At 35.3% G+C, this 14,615-nt stretch overlaps 1 protein-coding gene across 1 annotated transcript in view; it reads left to right on the top strand.

The window, feature by feature from the left end:
• The window catches only part of LOC136267877 (uncharacterized), a 68,113-nt gene extending 56,160 nt beyond the window's left edge, over positions 1–11,953 (top strand). The window contains exons 25-34 of the mRNA XM_066063050.1: positions 1,861–1,980; positions 3,546–3,719; positions 3,768–3,859; positions 3,973–4,035; positions 4,087–4,225; positions 6,250–6,330; positions 10,333–10,440; positions 10,495–10,638; positions 11,464–11,607; positions 11,671–11,953. Coding sequence (XP_065919122.1) covers positions 1,861–1,980; positions 3,546–3,719; positions 3,768–3,859; positions 3,973–4,035; positions 4,087–4,225; positions 6,250–6,330; positions 10,333–10,440; positions 10,495–10,638; positions 11,464–11,607; positions 11,671–11,835 — 1,230 coding nt within the window. The 3' untranslated portion in view covers positions 11,836–11,953. The remainder of the gene's footprint in view (positions 1–1,860; positions 1,981–3,545; positions 3,720–3,767; positions 3,860–3,972; positions 4,036–4,086; positions 4,226–6,249; positions 6,331–10,332; positions 10,441–10,494; positions 10,639–11,463; positions 11,608–11,670) is intronic.
• Positions 11,954–14,615: the final 2,662 nt, after the last annotated feature.

Genomic DNA, 14,615 nt, shown 5'->3' on the forward strand with positions numbered 1-14,615 from the left:
ATATCCATCCTCACAAGATCTTTACAGCCACTTGAGAGTATTGGTTAAGTAAGTTCAAGCCTTACAGTAAGTGCAACCTGAAATGCTTCCAAAAGTATTACCCAATAGAATTTTCTACTGACTGCCTAACTGCCTGTCTGCAAGGCTGATGCCTCAGACCGATAATGGCTAGCACTACAGACTTGTATTGTTGGATGTTGCTTCAGCTTGACAGGGACCATACAGTACTGTAATAGAAAAGGGTCAATTAATATGAACTCTTAGTAGTATGTACAATGCACACTTCATTTGTCCTTCATTAAGAGCCATTTCTTTTTGCTTGTGCATGAATGTGCCAATTCACAATTATCACTTCAATGGCCTGTGTGTTGCGTATCACATAAGGATAGAGCACACTATGCCTCTAACAGTCACATTAATTAGTTTTATTCTGTGTGTAGGGTTGTATAACATATAGAACAGAGCTGAAACCTAAGCAAAATGACTGCTTTTTTATTAGAATAGGGGTAAGCATTTTGCCATACAATGAAAACCTCATACATCTGGGATTGTTCTTTCCTTTGATGTGATAGAAGTTCACTAATGAATTATGCTATATGAAAAAGTCAACAAACAATTGTTAGGAAAAGCTAGAAGTTGTACAAGCTACACAATCGTTACTATAAAAATGCAATGGGATCATTACCTGAAGTACAAGTTTAATCCCTACTTAGCTAAATTTTTTTCATCATTAGCTGCACCAAAAAGTTAATTATTGTTGTTTTACAATTATAACAATTCACTAATTGTTGGCACCACCGATATATTCAAAACAATACCTTACTTTTCTGGCTTGGTGAGCCCATCACCCCAGCTGGTGATATGAACTCCTTGTGATTGAATATTCACTGTGTTGATAGTTATTAAATACACTAGTTTGTTTATACAGCTTTAGTACAATATACAAGTGACTGATCTATTAGAGTATTGTGCTTGACTGTTGTGATAGGTTGATTGCTTTAGAGTGTCTCGATCTTGAGTGTGCCTCTTGTAGAGATCCTACATGATAAACCAAGGGGTGTGGTTGCTGTGTTTTGTTTGCAGCAAATTGATTGTTAAAAGTGCAGCTAGAGAAGTGGTCACCCTGCTCTGTTTTCTGTAGCAAACAGATTGTTATTAGTGCAGCTATCTACTACTTCTTACAGTAGCATGAGCACTTCAATAGTGGCCAGTAGCTACATATGTGCCTCTAAGGAAAGTGAATTAATGCATTGATATGATTTCCTCGTAACTATGAAGATGATACCAACTAGCGAGATTGGAGATGAGAAGCAAAAGAAAAGCACAGAGGACAAACACTCATGGAACCAAAACGGCACATGCCATTGGTATGGTAGCCTGTAGTTTGACTTTTGTCAGGCAAGCTGGTAGGCTGGCAAACCATAATTGTTTTGGGTGATTTTTTTTTACAGAAATCAATAATAGTGCTTCTAGGCACCTTCATTTTGGTAGCAATGCTACCGTACTATGATGATAAGGTGACCTTTTATAGTAATGCTGAGGTACCATCTCTTAATGATATTGGAAATGCTTTGTAAAGATCAACACAGTATGGTACAAATCGTCATGGTAATCACTGATTAATAACAATAGTTATTAGTTACATTACAGACAGAAGTGTTTGCAGTGAATAGATTTACTGACCCTGACAGCATTACGGATACAAATTTTAGAAAGGAATACAGTAATGATGAAATGTATATGAAACCTGTTAAATACGAACATTATTAGTATTGGCCATTGTGTAAATACTGATAATCAAATATATCACATCTCTTATGGATATTTCACATAGTAGGATACTCCTCTCTTTATTTACAGGTTTCTGTAAGAAAAGAATTTAAAGATCGTAAAGGTGTTCTACCATGCAGTACAAATGGGGGAACCTCACTGAGTGATTTTAATCTCATCTCTGTGTTGGGTAAAGGAAATCATGGAAAGGCAAGCACTAAAAATAACTTTATTTTATTATTGTTTTCATGGGCAATTAAATTAACACACTGTATTTAAATGGGCAGAGAACTGTATTAACATAATACATAACGGATAAATTTTAAGTATTGAAATTTGTTAGCATTAACATCATTGCAGCCATTTGTAATTGGCCGCCACCTTTGATTGAGTATTAAAATTTATTATCCAGGCTTTTTAAGGTCTCGCTTTTGTGCAGATATCACTTCTTTTTGTAATTGCAAGTTCCAATGCCAGCCAATGGTTGGCCTTGATACTTCCTTTAACTTTTTTCCCAAGAATTATCTACTGTATCAGTTATGACTGGAGCTGAAATAAGATGAATTTTGAAGTGCATGATAGCTGGGCAGATAAACTCAAATTAGGAATGGGAGATTCTAGGGCTGAGGTACCTATACTCATAATTCTTTGCATTATTCTATTCAGAATTTCCTGGAAAAAGCTTGCATTATGCTCCAAAACTTATGCATTATTCTCAAAATTATTCCAATAAATTGAAATAAAATGTAGAATTGACTGTTTATTTAAATTTCTATGGTAAATTATTGCACACAAACAAGATATTTGATTGTTCTATAGAGCAGTATGCAAAAAGTAGGGTTGATTGCTTTATTAGAGTAAAATAATGTAGGTGAATGTTCTATTAGAGTATCTCGATCTGGTGACTGTTCTATTAGAGTATATCGATCAATCGTTTATTCATGAAATCTTTAATAATTCTTTCAAAATGCTAGCATAATGCTAAAATAATGATTTCTGGCATTATGCTGAAAATTATTCCGGCATAATTACCACACCCCTAGGAGATTCCCTACCTTGAGGAAGCTTCCACAGAAATGGTTAATTATACCGTTCAAGCACTATATAGAGCTATGGATACATGAAAATGGCATTCTCTGGTTCTGTAAAATGAGTATGTCGCCTGCCCACACCGGCTGTACTTGGCCACACGACACACTTGATAAAGGCTATTTTCATAATTTCTAATAGAGCACACATTTTTTCTGAACACTTCCAACACAACAAATATAGAATGTTCTAGAATTTCCACTGATAGATCTATGAGTTATTATTCTAGTGTAATCTTTCATTTATAAGGAAGTCAGGTGAGCAACTGACAGCAGTGGCAGAGTGGTAAAAGTATATAGCTGTGGAAGTCCCTGGTTCAAAACCTGAAGAATTTTTTCCAAATGTATTGTTTTTTGCACACGTTTTTTATTTCTCAGTGACTGTTCTATTAGAGTGTCTTGATTGTGCTTTTTTTCACATGTTTGGTTTTGCTTTAGCTAATATTCTCAGTATTTCCAAACCACTAAAGGTTTGTACTACAATAGCAACAGTCACTTGAATTAAAGAATAAGTACTGATTACCCTAATAATTGTTAGAATGTTGTTGACTGACTATAATGTTAGCATTCTTGATTGTATGTGTGTACTGTATTATTATATGGTGTGTTGTAACTAAATAATTATTCTGTACATGCAAGATATAACTGCATGTAGATTTGAATTGTACAGTATATATATAATTTCAGGTGTTCCTAGCGGAACACAGGGTATCCAGGGAGTGGTTTGCTATTAAGGCAGAGAGGAAGACTTTACTGATTAAAAAGGATGAGGTTGAGTATGCAGTTACTGAGAAGACAGTATTAGCCATTTCTCAACAACATCCTTTTCTGACTGCTCTGCACTCTTGTTTCCAAACTGAGGTTGCTTTTTTTTGTCAATTATTTGTAGTCTTCAATTGTCATGTATAGCAACTTTTATTCTACACTATGGAATATAACAGTGGAGGTGACTTACTGTATCACATAATAGAGCATGGAAAATTTCCTGAAAATTTAATAAGGTAAGAAATAGGAGACAATCATTGTAGAGCAGTTGAGCGTTCTCCTTAATTGTAAACTGTCTGTGGGAACTAGAAATTACTCTGAAGTCTACTGACACATTTTACACATACAGGTTTTATTCTGCTGAGATAGTTTGTGCTCTGTTGTTTCTCCACAAAAGAGGTATTATTCATAGGTAAGTTAAGTTATTGTAGCTATAAAATAATTTGCTTTGATAATTTTTAAGAAACTTGAAGCTCCAATCTGTCATGCTGGGCAGTGATGGACACGTGAAATTGGCTAGCTTCCATATTTGTAAATATGGGATCATTGATGGAAAGATGACACGTACATTTTGTGGGACTCCTGACTACATGGCTCCAGAGGTATCTGTTTACATGTGACAAAATGCTAAGTAGTTATTTGTATTGGCATATACACATAATCATGTGTGTGTTGTGTATATTGTGAAACTTGTCTTCTTGTACATGTGTTTTCCTTAAGGCTTTTGCTCTTTGGTAACAATTTATGCATTGACAATTAACGTGAGCGGATTTTGGATAATCAACCATATTGTCACATTTGACAACTCAAATATTTATGACTAAAATAAGGCATTGCAAGGTACCAATCAGCCTTACTGTGATTAAAATCATTAGATAGTATCTTGAATTACAAAAATTCTGCAATACTCTACCAGGTGCGGGACAACTTCAATGATAATACAGTTAATTGTATTTATATCACTCAGGACACAAAGTAATGTATGGTTGCTACAATCACAAATGAAGACTCCACAAGTCTTTTTTTGTGGCATACATATCTACACCAAGGTGGCTGCCCATGAAACCTAGCACCTTATAGTAATGGAAATTTTCAGGTATCTGTGGTCATTGTTTTGGCAGTAGACACGGACATGAACGAGGACATTTACTTTTACATTAACTGTATACAAAAGTTATTTTCATACTTAATTTGTTTTGAATGTTAGTCTCAACTAGTTTTCCTTATACTTGCTTGTTTACTTTTTTGTAATATTATTATGACTGGTGTACCCACACATACCATGTAAAAAGAAAGGATGGCACCAGAGTTAATGTTTTCATCTGAACGTGCGTACCAACTATCAATTACTGACTTGAAAGTGAAGTGGCCATTACACTTTGCTTTCAGCTGTGTTGAGCCCTTACACAGTGGTACAAATGAAGAACAGCAGAAGAAGTGTCTATGCAATCAACTACTGGAAACATTTAGGTTTGCAATTTTGGGCTTTGTTATACCTAACCAATACTGCCAAGATGCCAGGAAAGTATGATTTCTGGGTGATATTTTTGGCCAGGAAAACTTGCATCTCCGTAATACACAGTACTACCACACTGTATGATAAGTGCCACAAAGTTGACATCTAGGTCTGGGAGTTGAGACTAGTGTACAAAACAGCAATCTGTATGAAAATTAATCATTGTATAAATGTAAAGCGTATTTTGAAAATGTCATGTCTGCCTTTTCCAACTATCCTTGTTTTTGTGTGCAGCTTTGTATCTGCAGTGATAGGAATGGGAGGGCATGCCGGCTAGGGACATTTTAAAAGTACTTTTATGTCACAAACAATTAGCTAGGCTATTACACTAATGATTTCCAATGTTATCCTTATCTCACTGTTCCCATGATTCTGGAGTCCTGTAAGTCCACAGGTGCATATTTGCTGCCCTGAGACCATGCTGACTTTGCTGGCCAGACAGCAGCAGTTAGCTAGATGCTTTCTGGGATTGTCATGAGTGCTTTTAGTGGATACTTAGAAAGTCTCCACTGGAGCTTCACTCCTTCCCTCCATTTCTTAATTCCCCTATACATAGGTAGCGCACCCAACCACTACTTCTATTCTCCACCTGCGGTATTATAGATAAAATATATGGTACTAGCATACATCTATGTATTTTGAAATGTACAAAAAATTAAAGTACATTTCCTAATTTGGTCACAAGGCATTCATTATAGTTTAACTGATCACACTTTGGTATTTCCTGCCAGCCATAACAATAGGTCTGTATGTATCATTGGTTGTGGCAGTAGACCACAGTATTTTCTTGAATTTGAATGCTCATGTTTATTATTGTAATCACAACATATTTGATGCATTTGGTCTTTATGTCTAACTTGGATGTGGAATGGTGGATATCGTTAAAACAGTAATTATCATCATATCTAAATACTTTGTCTAGACTAAGTGACACTTCTATGTGTGCTACTCAAGTTGTGTAGTACAACAGGTTTAAAAAATGGGAAGAACCAGTCACTTGTCTAATTCAGCCTTTCTTAGTTTTTTTTCCTGCCTACTTAGCCAATGGTTTATTCCTTAACATTTTTACTTTTGCGTTGTACATGTGTATACTGTGTATTATTCTTGTAGATACTATGTTACCATCCTTATGGAGCTAGTGTTGACTGGTGGGCACTTGGAATACTGATATATGAGTTGGCAGCTGGCCGTGTATGTTATGTGTCATGTTTCTGTGGTCATATTGTGTGCCAATGTGTGGTATATCAAATAGAATAGGGTCAAATTTGTAGGGAAATTCAACTTGTAAAAATATGTGTTATAACTATACACCGTAGGTGCTAATGCATTACAAACATAATAGAATGTTTACTAGTACGTTTGTGTTGTGGCACACATGATTTTGCTTACTAGGTATTAACCACTACAGTGTTCTTTTATGTATGTAGTACCATATAAGCAGAAATTTTGGCATGGATTTAAAAGTGGCAATTCTGCAAAATTAATGTTTACAAAATTACCAAATTAAATCTCACCATAATTGTTATTATATTATTTGTGTTTCTAACATTTTAACCGATTGACAAAAATGGGGGTGGCGGAAGAGGGCAAGAGGCTGTTCAAAAAATTAAAAAGGAAGGCATAGGAATGAGTTAGGCTAAGTTATGGGCCATTTAGAGATGAAGGTGTTGTATTTAGCAAGCTCATCAAGTATGGTGATATTGAAGGTTGTCAGAAGAGAAGTGTGGGGCTTCATCAGCTATGACGCAACTAATAGTGACGATCTGCACTAATTTTTGCTATAGATGAATTGTTGTAGTCTCCACAGAACCTTAACTGCAGTATACCCTGTGGTTGATAATCAAAAGTATTCTAGGATTGTCTATAGTATCGCAGGTTAAGGTCCTTATTCATTCGAAGGAAGACTATATGTACATGCAGCAGAGATCTTTCATGGACAATGCCTCAGAATGTGCCCAATCACTTTGTTTCCTTTTTCAAATGGCTACTACACTTACCCTCTATAGACTAAATTTCCATCCTCTATTTCACATGAAAATCTCTCCAGTATGTAGGCAATGAAGTACAAGTGTCTATACATCATGTAGACAAAAAAACCATGTAGTTGTATACAGTGTTGGGAATAACGCATTACAAAAGTAACGCATTACATAATAGTTATCACATTTTGTGATTTCAAGTAATATAACGTGCTACCTAGTAATGTAACTTACGTTACTTTCAAGGAACCCATTGTCCGTTATATTAGTAACGTGTTATTACATAACGCGTTACTATTACAGTTCGTTAGCGACGTGTAACGATATTCATAACACATCACCAGGTCCATTACTAATCAATTAGTGTTACTCAACAGCTTAGTAGCTGCAATAATCTACTGTTCCGATCCCCTATAATAAAATTATCCATATTAGTCCACACCTCAGACAACTGGTCATGTGATTTGCCAGCAATGTTTAGGTATGGCTGAAGTGGTAAAGATAATGAGCATCTCTACACAGGTGCAAGAATCCAGCAGCTATATTTACAGGAGTGTTTACTATATGCTAGATCAGTACCTAACATGCAAGCCGGGTGTAGAAAGGTGTATGGTCAGAGCAAAAGTAACTTAATATATTACTTTTCATTTGGAGTAATATGTAACTGTAACTTATTACACTGCCCAAAAGTAAAGAGTAATATGTAATATATTAAGTAACTTTCCCAACACTGGCTGTATATACACAATTTGCAACCTTCTGGGTCTCCACTTTATTAGATATGCATATTGTCGAGTTAATATCTCACCAAACACAATTTAATGAGCAGACGCCAAATATTTCACTTGCCAAATTTCTGCCTATATTGTATATGCACTCAAAACAGCCAAGCTTTTAAAAAGAGAGTGGCCTAAGAAGTTGTGAAATCAAAAAAACTAACTGCCAAGAAATGGCCACAATGAGGTTACTGCTAATAAATATTAATAATGGCTGTGTTCTTAATGAATACACTGTAGCTGTTTCTTTGCAGCCATCTTTGATTTCACACCTGATAATTTGAAGGCTGCTCCCTTTTTTACAGCTTAAGTGGATGTTACTTCCTTTTGATTTGGCTTTGGGGTTTGTTTTCTCACATTTCTTTTTTATCTACATACAAAGTGATGATTATTGAAGACAGAAATTACAATTGCACATTTAATTTGACTATTTGTTAAAGTTTTTACAGTACAGTTAGGACCTTGATTATCTGAATCTTGATTATCCAAACCCTCGATCATCCGAACAGTATAAGTGACTGCTCTATTAGAGTAGGTAAATGAATGGGCTTCAGTTATCCAAACAAATTCACTTAGCTGAACACTTTTATGATTGAAGTGACACACAGGTGTTCGGATAATGGAGGTCCTACTGTACTCGCATATTTTTGAGAGCCCTCATCAAGCAATCTAGAATTACCATTGGTAGACCTATATGAAATTACTATTAGGTATATTTAACCCTGACTTTCAATTATTATGCAGTACAATAGTACTGTATATTAGGGTTTCTGGCCAGAATATCATCCTAAAACCAGCCTCATAATATCATCCTGGCACCTTGACAGTATTGGTTAGGTATAGTCAGGCCCAAAAGTACCTCCAGTACAACCTAGCTGAAATTCTTCCAACATTTTTTTAAAATAGTTATTTTGTGAAATTTTCTACTGACTGTCTGGTGTCTTCAGACAAGTGTAAATGGCTAAGGTTATGGGTTTGATTTTTTACTGTTCGACATTGCTTCAGCCCAACTGGTGCCTTTTGGCATACCACAGTATGTACAATCTATGCTTCATGGACTTTCTTGTGTCCTCCTTTGTGTCCCATTTAGCTTTGCGGACAGCACAAGGTGTCAATTTGTGGTAGGGTTTCCCAACATTAAAAACTGGAATCATCTGAGCTTTCCATTGTGACTACAGAGGTCCTTCTTGTAGTGCTCTTCATTTGTAGTGGGCTGAATATAGCTGAAAACAAATATATAATGGCCACTTTGCTATTTCAGTAATTGATAGTTGGGGTATACGTTCAGATGAAAATAGTAAGTCTGGTGCCATTCTGCAGTATGCATAATGGTTACAAACAAGTATAAGGAAAAATTAGGGATATAAGTTTGATTAAGGATCAAGTTCGATTAAAGATCATAGAAATAAGAAATAGTGAAACAAGGGAGGTCACCTACACCCAAACAATATACTAGTGGACATTATTAATTCATAATTCACCCTTACTCATGACTATACATTTATTTATCAGCTAGGCTAGGTAATCTCTAAAGCTGCATTTTCTGTTTATTAGGGGTGGGCTGCAGTTAAAATCCTTGGGTTAGGAGGGGTGGAGCAGCCCAAAGAGTGATGCGGCCAACTTTGACAGTGAAATTTACAAAGCATACAACTAGGCTTGAGCAATTATGCTTTGAAAATAGCCTATTGTGCTTTTGAGCAGTGCTCAACTATTGTGCTTAAATAATATTATGTTTTCAAAATCAAGATTATGCTCTAGAGTTGGCTGTTTTATTAGAGTATATCAGCCTTTCCTACTGCTGTATTAGAGTAAGTGACTGCTCTATTAGAGTATCTCAATCTTATTTCCACAAAGTGTGAATAATCAACAATCCGCCAAGAAACAGTAAATATAACTTGCACATTTTGTTGATCTGAAATACAGATTAAGGTGTAGCTATGTTCATGTTTTGCTGTATTTTTTGCACGAGGATTGCACATTAATTAATAATCTTGAAAACTGTTCTATTATGCGGGCATATGCTAGCCTACTATTATGCTCGAAAGTATGCCAGCATAAACCCTGATATGGATGTTATTCATGGGGTCTACCCCCAGAAAAACTAGAAGCTCTGAGAACCTATATAAATAATTAAGTAGTTACTTACAACCTTTAAAGGAAATGTAAAAGTGACTGTTCTATTAGTTAGTGTTCTATTAGTTAGTGTTCTATTAGGGTATCTTGACTTTTCTTACAATAAAAGTGGGGGCTGTGTTGAGGGATTTTTTTCTTTCTTTGGCCCATTTTCTGTTTCACTTTACTACTAGGCTAGGTAATCTCAAAAGTAACATTTTCTGTTTATTAGGTTAAATAATCCAAAGGCTGCAGCACAAGTTGCTGTCAGACCTATGTAATGATGTAGTGTCAAATTACAACTAAATTATATACTGTGTACATAGCCACCTTTTGATGGTGAAGATGACAATGAGCTATTTAACAATATCATGGAAAGAACAGTACAATATCCTCGTAGTTTATCACAAGAGTGCACCAGTATCTTAACAGGGGTAAGCCATGATATTTATATACAATGCTTATATCATATATTTTTGTCAACGTAGTTGCTAACAAAGAGCCCATCACAGAGACTGGGTTGTCATCCAGACAATGGTGAAAAAGACATCAAGGAGCATGCATTTTACAAATCTATCAACTGGTCAGAATTAGAACAGAAAATGATCACTCCACCATTACAACTTAACAAGGTACGTAGTTAAAATATAAGGTAAGTCAGTTAAGGTAGAACATCAAAAGAAATGAAAAGTTGACAGTTTGAGTTGTGGTAGTTTCAGGTTCCTTATATAAGTTGTTTGAGGATCAAGTCACAATGAGATTTTTATCTCTTAAATAATTTCATTGTTAAATTTCTGACTGTATGCAAAGTTTAACAGGAAGACTTTGATGAATTTAATGATTTGTACTGCAATTTGTCAAAATTTTATACTGCAATTTTGTCAAAAGTTTTTCCGTCTCAAAATTATTTTGCACGTGAAATTCTTTCAGTGTTTGCACAATACTACTTACAAATTCACGTGGACTTGTCCTACCCCCTGATTATATATAAGCGAATGCACTAAATGTGTAAGCCAATAGTCTCTGTACAAAAAGTAGAGGAAGGGGCACGATACATATTTCAGTTCTGCTTTGTTTGGTGTTTGCAACGGTTGATCTAAAAAACCCAGCCATTATGGTGAAATGGGGCTTGTAGTGATGACAATACATGGCAGACGCCAACAATAATGGTGATTATATAGATTATTATAACAGGATCATTGATTTACGATCTGGTACTTCCAACTTGTAGTATCACAGTGTTTAATAAAAATGTTTTAAACTAGCATTTCATATAGTGCAGGTGAGCTTGAATGTGTCTCCCCGTTATACAATATTGAAGTATTTCATCAAAACTTTACCTGTCAAAGTACTCGATTGTCTGATTAGTTGACATTTTCCCTATCAAATATTTGTGTTATATGGTATACAGGTATCATAGTAGAATAGCAATTAATAACTTGAGTAATTTCTTACAGGCGAGGATGAAGAAGGGGATACCATATTTTGATCCGGAATTTACATGTGAGCCAGTTACCTTTACTCCTGAACCAAAAGATGATATAGTTATTGATCAAGAACAATTCATAGGATTTTCATATACCAATTCTGAATTTTATAAGGTAACCCAACACTTGCTATACAGCAGATACACTGGACATAATATGGTTGTTTTTCCTTGTTAGGAGGAAGCAAGGGCTTATAAGGGAAATGAAATACATAAACATTCAGATAGAATTGGAATTGACTCCAAAGAATTTAAGAAGCAATTACGGACAATTTGTTCAAAGTTGACATTGGAAATGATACTATCAGCAACTGTGAGACCAGGAGCTTCCAGGAGCAGTTAAAGTTGTACATGTTCATAATTTATTAGAATTCTTCACGTAGTTAGCATTTATTTTATTATGAATGAATATGAGTGTGTGTTGAACTAATAGTGATTGTACAGGATTTTCTCATAAAGAGGCTAGGCATGTGCACATGCTTCAGTTTAATATGTATTTTTGTTATGGCTGCATGCAGTGTGTCATGTATGTCATGCAGTGTGTCATGTATGTCATGCAGTGTGTCATGTATGTCATGCAGTGTGTCATGTATGTCATGCAGTGTGTCATGTATGTCATGCAGCAAAGAAATCACCCATGACCCCTCCTCTTCTCCAACACACGCCATTATTCATTATAGCTCTCCACTAGGTGAGGTAGGCCACACAACTAATTTAATTTGTTCTAGCCATTTGTGAGCTAATGGCTCAAGTTTTCAATTTTTCTTAGTTTTTTTCTTAAAGGGTTTATGGGGACCAAGATTTTTCTTCTACTTGTCAGCTGCGGAGTGTATAATAAAGGTGAATTCATGATCATGTACTAAGTTTGTTGTGAATCTGATATATATCTATGGTCCAGTGCATGTGTTAATTGTGGTCTACTACTCAAAACTTTGTATGTGCTCTAATAGAGTATCATAATGTGTTAACAAATAAAACATGCAATATATACAATTAATTATTTGTCTTCAATAATCGTCATTGTGTTTAGATGAGAAGTGTGGGTAAAAACAAGCCTCAAAACCAGCATAGGGACCTTTTAAAGAACAAAAAGAAGTAAAATCAACACAAAACAGCCAAACTGGCATGGCCTTCAAAAGCCAGGTGAAAAATGTTGTGAAATGAAGTGTTCAGGTTCAGCTGCAGGTTTCTGACTCCCTGTGTGTTGAACAATATATTATAATCAACTACAGTACAAATCAAAGGTACAGCTATCATCATCATTGCATTGGACCATTGGCTGTCGCCTTTGATTCCACCCAGTCTCTTGAGGGATGCACTTTTCACAGCTTGAGTTGTGTATGGATACTTATATTAATTTTGTGCTCTACTTTCATTTTTTTGTGAATAGGTTTTTAATTAGCATGTCTGCATGTGAGCAGCTGCTGTTTATATTAATTATATATTTCTGCATAATATTATACACATCTGATTGCCTTATTAGAGTATTGTCTATTCTTCCTTTTTTATTAGTTTCTCATCCCCACCCACATTACCATTTTTCTTACCTCATCAAGGATTTTTTTGTACCACTGGCCTGGTGGCTATAGTACGTTCATGTTGAGCTGAATCCTCAAAAACATTTAATAACTCATGGATGCAATTACACATGATCTTGAAATTTGGCTCATTTGTAGTACTGCTTGATCCGCTAAAAATATTTTGAAATCTTTTTGTTCAGATGTTTGACATAATATTTACGGCCAATAAAAATTTTCACAATACATTTCCTATGGGGAAGCCATATAAGTACAGTGTCCATTACAGCCCTTTCCCAAACTTGTAATGGAGCCAAACCGTACATGTCTGTTGTTGACACCTTTGCTGTTACCAATAATCATCTGGTTGGCTGAAATGTTAACTCGGTTGAGAAAAAATCCACTTTTAATTTTTAGCTGTTTTTCAGGATTCAGCTCAACGTGAACATACTATAAGGGAGGCCAATCAGCACCTTTTATAGTTGGTACCTTGCTAGAGCAGTCTAAGAAAATTGCATTTTGAGTCATTTTAGCTAGCTAATTCAGCTATCCACCCTCCTGCACTACAGGATGAGAAACCAATAATTAAGTTTGTGTGGCCTTAAGCATTATGGAATGAGTACTGGTGCCTGAAGCATCAAGTAAAGCAGATATATATAGTGGGTGCTGCTCATATTGTGCTCAAATGCACTATAGCAACATTAAACTGTCACACATCTAGATTCTAGTTCAACATATCTGTTTCTATATATATATAATTATATGCATTAATTAGGTGTGCATTATAATATAAAAAATGGTGTGCTTTACTCGAGGTGCTGTACTAGAACAGTTAGTACCTAATAGCAATGAGTGTTCTATTAGAATACTTCAATCTATGCACACACACACGTACATTGTGGGCTAGGCAATACAGCTAGTCGTATGATACAAGTCCAGCTCCTATTACTGTACAGGTAACCTAACAGTACCACAGAACAATTTTTAAGAAGGCTCATGATCAGTTAGATAACAGTAAGTTTTGATATCAACTAGTGACCATGTCAAAGTAGGAACAGTGTTGGGACAGTTACTTTTTTTTACAACTGAACTATTTAGTTACAGTTACATATTACCCATATAATAAAGTAACTATAATAAAATTACCTAATATTATTACATTACTTTGTGTCCACAGCCTTAAGCTGTCACATGTGAAACTGCCACTTTATTACGTGACATGATTGCATTGTTGGACAATGTGCAAATCTTGGTTATAAACAAGAAGCTGGTAAATAAGCTTCATTCAGTAGGCTTTGTTACTTTGTAGTGGCTAGGCGTTACTCAGTGGATACTAACAAGATTAGTAACTTCATTACAAAGTAATAATATTACATTAGACTCGTTACACTAACTTCATTACTTAGGTAACGTATTATTACATATTTACATTTGCAAGGAAAGTAACTATTACCTGTTTTTACAGAATATTTTGTTATATTACTTTGTTACCACAAAAGTAATAATTATTACGTAACGCGTTACCCCCAACACTGGTTCTAAACATAGCTAAGGTGTACTTCATGACCTCATCAACAAGCTAGACCACCTCATTATAGTGACCATG

Source organism: Dysidea avara, chromosome 10, assembly GCF_963678975.1.
Source record: "Dysidea avara chromosome 10, odDysAvar1.4, whole genome shotgun sequence".
NCBI lineage: Eukaryota > Metazoa > Porifera > Demospongiae > Dictyoceratida > Dysideidae > Dysidea > Dysidea avara.